A 12,878-nucleotide genomic window follows, 5' to 3' on the forward strand; every position below is an offset into this window, starting at 1 on the left:
AAAGTCACAGTGACGTCTGTTTTAAGCCTTACAGATGTGTCGTGCACACATTCATAACGTTACAAAAACGTGTACACACACACACACACACACACACACAGACGGACAGAGACAGACAGAGAGTGGCTGAATGTCTGCACAGACAGCAGAGACTGATCAGTCACAGACAGACATGTCTGCCCAGAGACCAGCATGTATGTGGGAGGTAGAGACAGAGATGCACGTCCTCCTCCACTGTCACTAGTTCTTTGCACTAAAAAGAGATTTCCACTTCGGGGAAACAAAGGAAATATCAACCTGTCATGTAAAGAGTCCAGAGGAGAAACTGACAGCAGCTTCTCTGGCAGCTCAACATGTATGTTCCTCAATAGATCCACAAAATGAAGTGACTCTATTCAACTGTAGTGTTGTAATATCATTGTAAATATGGGACTGCATCAGTATAACCATGTATTTAATATGTAATATGTGTATTCTGTAAAATGCTTTGGCAATAACATATTTTTGTTCATGCCAATAAAGCTAAATTGAATTGAACAGTGAATTGAATTAAGAGAGACAGACAGACAGACAGAGAGCGAGAGAGAGACAGGCAGAGAGAGACAGACAGACACAGAGAGACAGAGACACAGAGAAAGAGACAGAGACACAGAGAGCGAGACAGACAGGCAGACACAGAGCGAGAGACAGAGACACAGAGAGAGAGAGACAGAGAGAGAGAGACAGAGACAGAGAGAGACAGGCAGAGAGAGAGAGAGAGAGAGAGAGAGAGAGAGACAGGCAGAGAGAGAGAGAGAGAGAGAGAGAGAGACAGAGAGAGAGACAGACAGACACAGAGAGAGAGAGAGACAGACACAGAGAGAGAGAGAGAGAGAGACAGACACAGAGAGAGAGAGAGAGACAGGCAGAGAGAGAGAGAGAGAGAGAGAGAGAGAGAGAGAGAGAGAGAGAGAGAGAGAGAGAGAGAGAGAGAGAGAGAGAGAGAGAGAGAGAGAGAGACAGGCAGACAGAGCGAGAGACAGAGACACAGAGAGAGAGAGAGAGAGAGAGAGAGAGACAGGCAGAGAGAGAGAGACAGAGACAGAGAGAGACAGGCAGAGAGAGACAGAGACACACAGAGAGAGAGAGACAGAGACAGAGAGACAGAGAGAGAGAGAGAGAGAGAGAGAGAGAGAGAGAGAGAGAGAGAGAGAGCGAGAGAGAGAGAGACAGGCAGAGAGACAGACAGACAGACAGACAGAGAGAGAGAGACAGAGACACAGAGAGAGAGACAGACAGACACAGAGAGAGAGACAGAGACAGAGACAGAGACAGAGACAGAGAGAGAGAGAGAGGCAGAGAGAGAGAGACAGACACAGAGAGAGAGACAGAGACACAGAGAGACAGAGCGAGAGAGAGAGACAGGCAAAGAGAGAGAGACAGAGACAGAGACACAGAGAGACAGAGAGAGACAGGCAAAGAGAGAGAGACAGAGACAGAGACACAGAGAGTATCTGTCATCCCCAGGACAATCTCCTACCGGTCACTCCCCTTCTCTGTTTCTTTATTTAAACACAGTCATTCACATTACAGTCATTCAGCAGACACTCTTATCCAAAGTGACTTACAATTCAGATTCTATCACACCATAGGGACAGCTAGGAGCAATGCTTGGGGTTAAGTGTCTTGCTCAAGGACACATCGAGGTGCGACTAGCGAAACGCCAATCCTCCGATTGAAGGACGGCCCTGCTCTCCACTTCGCCACGGTTGCCGTTTAGAGTCCTGTGCACCTTATTTTATATTTGTATTCTTTTATCTTCTATTGTAAACTTTTAATTTAATGCTCTCTCGCTCGAACCTTTTCATTGGAACCCTTTGGAATGCTTGAAACAGGTTCTGGTGCAGCTGCATGTTTGTGAAGTAGGATCACAGGAATGAGAACTGACTTTGATTATACGGCACGAGTTGTGCGAGAGGTTGCAAACAGACATTTTCAAATCATTTTGCAGTCCTTAACCCACATCTCCTTCAAGTGATCAGGACTTTGTTTTCAGGTTCTTCGTTCTCCGTGGAGACGAGAGGAAACCCACGGTAACCGGGTGAGTCAGTGACATACCGAGGATCCTCTCACAAGGAACAGAAATGTGAAACAGCAACTGTGGTGAGCAGACCCCGCTGACCTCTGAATCCCACACATCAGTCACAGCAAGTCACTGTTTGGAGTTATCTTTATTAAGTAAACTCTACACAAAGTATTGCTTTTATTTTTTATTATTCTTTTCACTCTAAATTAGAACCTTTTGCAATCAGCACATATAGAACTTTTCAATCAAGCTACACTTTGAGGAATACAAAAATATCACAGTACATTTTCTACTAAGTCGCCTTCACCTGTGAGGAACAGAGCCAATCAGAGCGTCGGGATCAGACCCACAGCAGCTGCCTGGACAGAGCTGGACCGTCGACAAACCTTTAAGTAACAGCACCGGGTCTACGCGCTAACCACACTCAAACACACCAGGTCTGGGGGGGCCGTTTGGCCTCAGTGACGCAGGGCTTTCCAGAACCGACCCACAGCAGAGTCTCACTTCAGGGGAGGACCACAGAGTCTGCAGCGGGGACAGACTCCCAGAGACAAGTGAGCGCCACTCAGTGAATTTTGGGACAAATTTAAGCAGGCGCTAATCTGCGCTGCCCCGGATAAACTAGCGCATATTCAGCTCTGAAGTGTGAACTTTGACGAGGATTTGAGCGTTCTGTATGGGACCGTCTCATCCGGTGTGTGACAGTCCGACGCTTCAGTGGAGACGTACAGACTACTTGGATCTCAACCATCTTTCCTCCCTTGTAAAACCAAAGTTACCAATTAGCACAAACCTCATCTTTGTGCAACTTGTTCAAGTTTGTTTGAGGCCAGAATGGTGTCATGGCCGCCCCGCCTCACCGACGGGGGACCAAACACCCAGTGGTGGTGGAAGCTGGGATTCATGTTTGGTTGAACCAGAATGAGGTGACGAGGACACTGCACCCAGACAAGCTAAACAAAGATAAGAACTAAGTAGGTTTCATCAGCTAGGTTTTGGTTTGAGAAGGAGAACCTAAAGAGACAACTGTACACCTGTGAAGAGCAACACAGTCAGTGGGAAGCATCTGGGTCTGTCCATGCATCTGAACTAGGCAGTGATTAGAAGGGCTGGATATGGAATCACAATAGTTCTGGGTGTTTGTATTACTGAGAATCAAATGCTGCTGGCGCTGAACTCTTGGTTTCTAGTCATGTGACCACATTCTGTGCTCCTTGATGGAAATCATTTTTTGACTGTATTGTAGCTGACATTCTGCACAGTTGTGTTGAGACAGTTTGCAGAAATGTTTTGGAGAAAAACAGATTTATAAAAAGAAACTGTGATGTGGCCTATAGGGGATCCAACAACCCCCCCAAAACAATCAACACATTTGAATAGATACCCAGCCCTACTGACAAGTCAAAGGACTGCTGGACGACCAGTGGGGCCCCGCTGGCTGAGTGGGGCCCCGCTGGCTGAGTGGGGCCCCGCTGGCTGAGTGGGGCCCCGCTGGCTGAGTGGGGCCCTGCTGTGGTGAGGCAGCCTCTGGTTTGGGTCTGGAACTGTTCTCAGGTCTCTCCTCAGGCAGGCTGAAATGTTAACATGGATCCCACACAACAACAGCACCTCTAACATTCTCCCTCTGCTCTCTACATACATGTCATTCTATACAAAGTATCAAAAGATTAAACAAAATACTAAAAAATCCTCACCCGTTCTCACAATAGAATTTCGTATTGAACTTTTAAACTTTCCCCCCCCCCCTTGCAAACCTTCCTTTTCCTCCCACACTGCAAAGATTCAGATCCACAATGACACGCGTTGGGTGAAGGAGGCCTACCACTCTGGACAGGAATGTTGCAGCATGAAAATGACCCAAACACGGCGGCTTCATTCGGAACAAAACCAAAATAAAATACTTGAGGATGGAGGGTGAGGGTTCCCCGTCAATGTCTTCAGTTTAGGGGAATGGAAGAGACGAGTAAGATGAAGAAAGGAAGGAGTACACTTTAATATCCACAGTTACACAAACATGAACCATGATAAAACGGGAAGGAGTCAGTGACCCCAGCTCCTCCTCTGAGCTCTGTGTGGACCAACACACATAACAAGTCTCTGTGGGTTGGGGGGTCACGGGAGCTGATTGTACTGCCTGTGTGCTGTGTTTGTTTAAGTCCACATCGTGAAGAGCGGGGTCCCCAACAGAACCAGACGGCGGGGATGCGGCCCGCTCGGTGCAGTGGCAGTAGCAATGCTAGAGGCAGGATGGGGCTCCTCGGCCGGGCCCAGCACCCCCCCCCCCCCCGTGAGCGTGCTGCTCAGGGGTCAGGGGGAGAAGGTAGCCATCTCCAGGGAGATGCGCTGCCACAGCTCCTTGGTCTGCTTGCCTCTCTTCAGGTTCTGCAGCACGTCGTTAAACTGCATCATACCCACGGGCGTCAGGCAGAAAGCGCTGCGAGCGCTGCGGATGATGTTGACAAAGTCGTCATAGTCGGCGGGCGTCAGGTGGATGAGCCGGTGGTGGATGTACTGCAGAGAGAGGGGGGGGGGGGGGGGTGAGTCATAAAGGTGGATTATACAATCCAAACATGGTAACGCTCTCCTAATGAGAGCTGTGTGTGAGTGGATGTAAAGAAACATTAGATGAATGTACCAGCTGAGTTCCATGTGTTTTTAGGTTTTATCTTCAATCCCTAATGTTACTGTGTAAATGTAAATATGCCAAGCTGAACACATTGGCCATCCTCTTTGTTTACCTTCTTTTATTGTTCATGCCTCCGACTTCCACTGGTAACGATATTCACGTCAACGCTATGAATTGTGGGTAATCCCTTCGAGCAAAGTCTGCAGAAATGCGTATTTATGGAAAGTGTTCATAAGAGTCGTCAAACGCTCGAGGATTGAAAAGTGGAGCACGCCTCAAAGTCTGAGTTGGGATCGGGCCCCTGGTTGCTTACCTGATGAGGGCTTCTTCGTGGGATCACGGCTGCAGTGTTCCCCACTAATGACAGACTGTGGCGGCCACAGTCTGGTAATGAACTGAACATATTACACTTGTCTACGGTTGGGCTGGCTGTGCCCTCTCTCCCTGAGGGGGCGGAGCCTGTCTGTGGCCATGAAACCACCTGACCCATGAAACACATGTCATCACATTCATATCTACACATCCAATGTGTTTATGATTGCACTATTTACGAGAGCACGGTGTGTGTGTATATAGAGAGAGAGCGAGAGAGGTAAAGGTGGAGCAGATTCTACATGTAATGTAATTTATAATTAGGCTATAAACTACCTAATAAGGTCATAGTTTATGAGTTGATTCATATTTCAGAATCAGAATGTGTAAAGTAACTAACTAGTAACTAATACTGTTAAATAAATGTAGTGAAGTTAAGTACAATGTGTCCCTCTGAGATCAGGTGGAGTCAGGGCAGGAAATTTACATATTGTTTTGGGGGCAATTTTTGCCCCCACTGACTGAAATCCAGGGGCATTTTCAAAAAATTGGGGGCACTTTTTGAAACTTGTGAAATAACATTTAACCTTTGTTCAAAATAATAAATATACATTAGTCATATGCATTAGTCAGTGTGGAATTTTTGAGAAAAATATTTTTATAGCACCTTAAAAATGTGCCATTTGAAGGTCCAAATTCAGTTCAGTTTTTGCTGAGTAAAATATCTTAATTGACTGTCAGTCAGGTATTATTCATTAGCAACCCTCAAATCAAAGAATAAAGACACTTTACGCACAATTTAGGTGTATTTTCCCTTTAACTCACGAGATGCAGGCAGCATGTTTTATACTTAATGTGAATATAATTCATTCACCTAATTTCCATGATGCAATATTTATACTTTGTTGGCATCTTATTCTGAAAACCGGATGTTCGTCTTAAGAAACCGGATGTTGTCTCACGTTAATCTTTCCGTTAACTTTCAAAGTCCTTCGCTCGCTCCCGATCTGTGCCGTTTGAATGAGTTTACCGTGAATGTCAGCATAGAGGTGCACTAACATGTAAGTGTCTGCTGAGTTGACCGCAGTCTCGCAGTCACAGGTCTGATTAAGAAGCGCTCCATGTTTTTCGGGGGCATTTTTTGCCCCTCTCCTAGTGATATCAGGGGCAAAATGATATTTCTGAGGGGCAGTTTTGCCCTTTGCCCTCGTGTATTTCCGACGCTGGGTGGAGTACGAAGGTCTTCATAGATCCAGCCTCTTAACTGGAGGTCTAATGTACTCCGTTTAGTTGTGCAGCAGGTGAAGAATAAACATGGAAGAGTCCGTCTGTTCTGAAAGGCTCTGGTTAGGCCGTCCACTCTCTTTAAAGAACAGCGTCTGGGTCTGGACTCGGCCCACCTACTAGTGACCCTGGTCTTAAAGTCTTAACAAACAACGTTCAGGGAGCTGATGATGGAGCTAATGAGTGAGCATCCTGCTTCCTCCCCCCCCCAGGCCACTTTCCTTCAATGAGAATTTAGATTTTGGTTATATATTTATATTTTGCTTGCTTTCCGTCTGCATTTGACAGTTTACCTCGAATATCTTAGTTTTCTCTTCATTTGTAAAACATGCCTACTTGTCCGTCTCCCCTTTAAGAGAGCAGCTCTGGGCTGCAGCCTACCTGCAGGTAGGCCTGTTGGCAGCGCTGGACGAGCTGGTGGAAGGCAGGTGTTCTGAGGTGGGCGTGGATGTGGGCGGGGTTAAGCCTCTGCAGAGCCTCCATGATGATCTCCTGCAGGACGAACGGACTCAGGACACCCTTTGCTGCTCCGACACAGAACTGGTACACGTAGTTGACTCCTGGCAGAGGGAAGGAGGAGAGAGAAGAGGGTTGGATATGTAGATGGGGTGTTACGTATGGTTCCATGTCCTGCTGTGAATGTTTGTGCTTGGGTGTGTGTGTGTGCGTATTCTGTGTCTTTTTACTTGTGGTGCAGCTCCCTAACGAGTGCTTGAGGGCACCTGGATGAGGATGTGGTTTACCTATATAAGCGCCTCCTTGCTCCGCCCTCGCTCTCTCTCATCTTCCTGGCACCAGACCCTGGTCTGCAGTGGGATTTGCGCACTACAGTTTACTTGTGTCCTGTAAATAAACTGGCAGCTGTGGTTGTTTTTAACCTAACTTGGTGTTGTGTTCCTCCTTATGTTGCGACTCCCGAGCCGGTCGTAACAGGCGGAAAGAGGAAGAGGCCGATTAGGAAGAGGAGGTCGTTTCTAAAGTCTATTTCGTGTGTCAATTCAAATTCTTACTGCATTTAGGGCAATATTCTGAAGGCTCACGTACATCGACTCAGTGTGTGCCAACGCACCCTCTCAGCTTGTAAACCATGACGATGGACGTAGGAGTGCTCACGCAGTACGGTGGAGTTCAACTGCTTAAAGAGATTAACCACCATAGACGGCGAATGCAACCTAGAAAGTGACGTTCCAAACCCGTGTGCCGTTAGCGAGTGTGTAGAATACATTAGCTAGTATCTCGATGAAAACATGGATTTGGGGGAGAAAGCTGGCATGTAATGTTCCACCAGAGACATTATGAGCTCCAGGTTACTGTGATCAAACTCTGTTATCTGTGTGCTGAACGTCACACACCATGACAGAGATTCACAGATTTGACGTTATTCCCTTTTAAATGGGGAGTGGTAGTCAACACCGTCAATAGCTCGCAGCCGCCGGTGTTTCCTTTTAACCCACAGACTGTATATAAGTGGACGTAGTCATGGTGACCTCCCTCATTGGTTTGAGGACTGATGATATGAAGCCTTGAGTTCGGCCATTTCCCCGGCACCATCTTGGATTACGGCAGTCGCCATGTTTTCTTTGCAACCGTTGAACTGATGTTACCATATTTGGACCAGGGAGGAGTGACGTAGTGACCTGTCAATCACTGTGTAGTCCCACCCTAAAGCATCCCCTGCTTTATGGCCTGTGTGACTCTAAATGGACCATAAAGTACTAAATGAACATCATGCTGTATTGAAGAAGACTTGAAATTAGAGATTGAGACATAAACTCATGTTTACAATGTTTAATAAATCAAGAGAGAAGTAGAGTCATGTTCTCATAGACTTCTATACAACCAGAGGAGTCGCCCCCTGGTGGACACGAGAGAGAATGCCGCTTTACGCCACTTGAAACATTGGCTTCACTCAGCAGAACCGGAGGTTGCTTCCTGGTTTAACCAGTGACTGTGTTAACTGATGACTCTCTGCCGAATGCATCGTGGTTGCTCGTGACGGCGCTGTTGGAAACACCACCAGATCATGTCGGTAAAAGCCTTCCATCAGTGCTTCCAGCTATACTCAATTATGTACCAGATGCCTGAATAATCCTTACACCAGTTAACTAACCACTCATCTCCTGCATTAGCCACTCAAACATCCCTCCAACTGTTGTCCAGTCGTGTCTGTGCGGCTCACCTAGCCTCGCAGCCAGTCCAAGCAGCCATTTGACGTCCTCGGTGTAAGGCGGGCTCCTGGAGAAGTTGTTCGGGTGGTCATTGTGAGCCCTCCTGCCCAGCATCTCCAATGCCAGCATGCCTTCACACAAAGAAGAGCGTTGCTCAGTGGACCTTTGCACAATATGCACATTGGTTCACGTAAAACAGAATCCTGGGACACAAACTCCTCACCAACTCTGTAAGCAGAGTGCAGGTAGTGCAGGCCCTGCTGGCTGATTGGCTGGCTGTGCTGCTCGTCCTCTGCTGGGAAAGGAGGGCTGAGCAGCGAGACGGGCTGGGAGGACAGGGCCGTCCCCTGGATGGCCTGGATGGTGGGGCCCGCGTGGATGCTGCCTACTGTAAAACACCAAAGGCACGTTTAGCACAGAGCGACACACGTGAGCCCATCCCGTGGTGCTGCAGCTTACCAGACGACATGTAATAGAACGTTGATAGCTGCTGGATTTGAACACACTGTGTGTAGTCCTGACCTGCTACGGTGGTACTGAGGGGCAGGCCTGTCTCAGGGTGGTAGGGGTGGACGGCGATCTGAGTCATGGACGGTACGGGGACACCGGGGAAGGTCACGGCCGTGGCTGCCATTGCAGGCTGGGGGACAGTGGCCACTGAGAACGGGTACTGGGCCCCGATGAAGGCTGGGTGCAGTCCCTGAGGGGGGGGGGGGGGCACACACACACAGTTAGCTTGAGTTACCTGCTCATACCACTACCATCTACCGTAACCATAAAGCAAATCATTTCTCTCTCTCTCTGTTCTTCGAGAACTGTTCACTTGATCTACTTCAGAGAGTAGAATAGATCTGTTGGATCTTCAGCTGAACTAATCACAGTTTAAACCTCTTCAATCAATATGTACAGTTCAATAATGAAACAAATTAGACCTCCAGTCCAGCAGGATTCTCTCCATGTAAAGAAAACATCTGGAGTCTAAGCTACTTTGTTGAAAAATGACTACACGATGTCTTGTTTACCAAAATAGCCGATTAATGCTCGGTTGATTGGCCAGTTGATTCATTGACGAATCATTTCTACCTCAGCTAAATCATTCAACTTTTTTGCATATTTCTACGGTTTCCAGAGAGGTTTTGTTACGCACAGATGGACAATGTGTAAAGGAGCAGGAGGATGGAAATGTACTAGAGCTGAAACAAGCAGAATCAACACTTTTTAAAAAATCAATTAGTCATTAAAGTCTTTAAGCATTTTTTAGAGGTTGATTGGTTATCAACCAATCAGCAGACGTATCATGAGTAGCAGCCTGGAATGTCGGTGATGTACTCCGACTCACTGCCTGCAGCTTTTCGTGAAGACAACATCCAAACTGTCCTGTAAGACGTTTGGATGAGAGCGGTTCTGACCTGTGGGTATGCAGCCCCAGCTACAGGAAAGATGGTGGGTCGTTGGACATGCTGCAGAGGGTGTCCCAGGTACTGGGGGGTGCAGACGGTGGGGAGATGGGCCTGAATGGTGGTGTAGGGGTGGAGGCCCTGGCTGTGGGGGTGCACCATGGCCTGCCCCGGCATGGCGTGGGACTGATAGATGGTGGATCCCACGGAGATGACCGGCACGACGGCCGCCGCAGTGACCGAGGCCGTGACCGTCGCCACTCCCGCGGACTCCATGTTGGCGTCGAGGACAACGCAGCTGGACTCCAGGGGCCTCCTGCCCGAGCCCCCGTTGGCCCCACAGCGCCCAGAGGTCTCCCGCTGCTGGCCTGAGCCCCCGCCCACTGACTGCTCATACAGCCAGTACCACTGGTGAGCCACCTCAAACAGAACCTCGGGGTACACACCTCCACCCTTGGCTGCTTCCTCTACTGCCATGCAGGCCTTCTCCAGCATCACGTTGTCCTGCAGGGACACGGGGACAGACAGCTTCTTTATCAGCATGTTGAGCTATAGAAGAGCACTTTAACATCAAAGGTGTCTATGGCAACAGTGTCCAGCTGCTCTCTGGATTAAAGCTGCGAGTGTGGACTGGTAGCTGGGGAGGTGCCAGTTCACCACTGCTGGCAATACAAGGATGGGTTTCAATTCAGGACACATTTCAAAATTAGAATAAGATTCAAGTTCTGGTGTTTGGCTAAACGCTAACAGCTAACGGAACTACTGCTTTGTCACGATTGTATGAAGTGTATTATACGTAGACGTCCAGCCCCCATTGCTTGTATAACATTACATCGCCGCTTGTTTTTGAGTTTGAATGAAGTGTGATGACGCGTGTGGTGGTTGCAGACACACGTGGAGGTCCCACCTCTCTGGGTGTGAGCTGTAACCACACTCCCACAGTACCTGCTCTTTGCACTGCACCAGGGCTCTCTGGATCTCATTCGGATTGAGGGCATGAGCGTGAGGCAGGCAGCTCAGGGCCAGCTCTGCTGCCGCCCGAACCATGTTGGGGTCCCTGGCCCGCGATGCTCGGTCAGCGAGGGACGCCACCTCTGGAGGGGTGAGGTGACCGTCCCAACACTCCACCAAAATGTTGAGGGCGGCACTGCCGATCTCCATTGCCTGGCCTGAGAGAAGGAGAGAGGATTGAGTGTGTGAGCAGGACGGAAAGAAAGAAAAGTTTGGGTCGAACTTCTTTCTTTCATAACACACTCGCCCCTCACCAGTGATCCAGGATACATGGGAGGAGTAGGTCCTGGACAGCCAGTTGGGTGAGACAAAATTGTGGAGGCCTAAAGCATACAGGCCAATCTCAAAGGCACACAGGTGCAGGTTCCTGTGGGGTCCCTGGTGTCCCCCACTGGCCGAGGGCTGGGTAAAGATGGAGGTGGAGGAGTTTCCTCCGGCTTTGATCAGCACCGTCTTGGCCAGCTCAAAGTAAAAATGGGCTGCTGCCTCCGATGGCTGGTTGGGCACGTGGGGGGCATGGCACTCTGGACGTCGCCCTTTGTACCTGGACACGGGGACACAGCACATTACCGTGACATTTCATTCCTCTTCAGAAAGAAAGACACGAAAAACCTGCTCAACAAAGCAGACTAATGTTTCCAGGCAGGCCGGGTCCTCCTCCAGCTCAGCTCTACCACTCATCTACCTTTTGACTGGAGCATTTCCTGAGACCTCATGCTTCGATACGTTATGCTCTAGTATTGTATGCATGTAGTAGAACAACATTCTGAACATGTTTTCTTGGCTGCTTACACCTGAAAGCATTCACCCTGTCGCTCAGGTCAGGCTTGGAGCAATGAGCATTACTGAGGTGCATTTAGAGCTGTATGATGAGGGCTTATAGTGACGCAGCATAGGACTGACATGGCTGGGACATGCCGGATATACTACTTGGACACCTCAAGCGCTGTGACTGGTCAGCTCAGGCTGCTTAAGTTTTCTCAAGTGTCTAAGGCCGGAAGGAAGACTGTTGAGAGTGAAGACGACGCTAAAGGAAGATGAAGAAAGGCTCAGTAATACATCGCCATCAACATACCAACGCTCCACATCACCAAGTCAATGAAAGAATGTAAACACAGTTACTGTGGAGAACAGGATCTCAAACAGGAAAGTCTGGTGACAGCACCATTGATAATCAGGAGGGGCACGGCTTCAATTCCCAGGCTAGACGGGCCTTCTGTGTGGAGTCTGCATGTTCTCCCTGTGTCGGCGTGGGTTCTCCGGCTCCCCCCCCCACAGTCCAAAGACATGCAGCTTTGGTTAACGGACTCTAAAATGCCTGTAGGTGTGGATGTGAGTGGTTGTCCGTCTTTATCGGTCAGCCCGGTGATAATCTGAAAACCTGTCCAGGGTGAACCAAGAAATCCTGAACCTTGTTTTGTTTTTTAAACCCAGCTAGTGTTCCTCTACTCGTCTTTGTGACCAGATGAGGAGGAAGCCTTTGTTTACCTGCTGGTGTCGGTGCTCTTGGCCCTGGCCCCGCCCCCTGCCCTGCGAGAGCCGCTGGAGGAGGAGGAGCCCAGCGAATCTGACGAGGAGCTGCTGATGCTGTCACTGTCCTGGCCCCGCCCCCAAGACGTTGCCGCCCAGCCGCCCCGGAGCGGCCGGCGGCTGAGAGTGGGGGAGCTGTCCGAGGTGGTCTCCGGAGCACTGCTGTCGATACTCGCCATGCCTGTGCAAACATCACATTCACATCACTCTCACCGTTTCATTCTTTATGAGAAATCACCACACATATGAGCCAGGCTACAAATCGGCATAGCCTGATCGTGTGGCTATAAGTGACGATGGTTCTGTGACATTAGAGTGTACCGACCGGTGTGTTTCTTCTTCTGCCGGACAGGAGAGCCCCAGCAGCGCTGATTGTAGCCACAGCGCGCCCCCAGAGCCAGCCGGCTGGGCACGGTGGCCTCCAGCTTAAATGGAGCCGTTTGATTCTGCTGGTCACTCGATGAAGGAGGCCCATCTGACACTGC

The 12,878-nt window shown here is 49.2% G+C and overlaps 1 protein-coding gene across 2 annotated transcripts in view; it reads right to left on the reverse strand.

Annotated features, from left to right (window-relative positions):
* Window positions 1-2,255: 2,255 nt before the first annotated feature.
* Window positions 2,256-12,878, reverse strand: part of zswim8 (zinc finger, SWIM-type containing 8) — a 37,869-nt gene continuing 27,246 nt past the window's right edge. Inside the window, exons 17-26 of one of the 2 annotated variants that reach the window (XM_079280070.1) lie at window positions 12,719-12,874; window positions 12,352-12,574; window positions 11,118-11,407; window positions 10,798-11,021; window positions 9,865-10,356; window positions 8,978-9,155; window positions 8,679-8,843; window positions 8,467-8,586; window positions 6,669-6,847; window positions 2,256-4,576 (exon numbers count right to left, since the gene is read on the reverse strand). In XM_079280070.1, coding sequence (XP_079136196.1) covers window positions 4,373-4,576; window positions 6,669-6,847; window positions 8,467-8,586; window positions 8,679-8,843; window positions 8,978-9,155; window positions 9,865-10,356; window positions 10,798-11,021; window positions 11,118-11,407; window positions 12,352-12,574; window positions 12,719-12,874 — 2,231 coding nt within the window. In that variant the 3' untranslated portion in view covers window positions 2,256-4,372. Of the gene's footprint in view, window positions 4,577-6,668; window positions 6,848-8,466; window positions 8,587-8,678; window positions 8,844-8,914; window positions 9,156-9,864; window positions 10,357-10,797; window positions 11,022-11,117; window positions 11,408-12,351; window positions 12,575-12,718; window positions 12,875-12,878 lie in introns of both variants that reach the window. The other variant, XM_079280069.1, reaches the window with a different exon arrangement.

The sequence above is a fragment of the Melanostigma gelatinosum genome (assembly GCF_949748355.1).
Source record: "Melanostigma gelatinosum genome assembly, chromosome: 12".
Classification (NCBI taxonomy): domain Eukaryota; kingdom Metazoa; phylum Chordata; class Actinopteri; order Perciformes; family Zoarcidae; genus Melanostigma; species Melanostigma gelatinosum.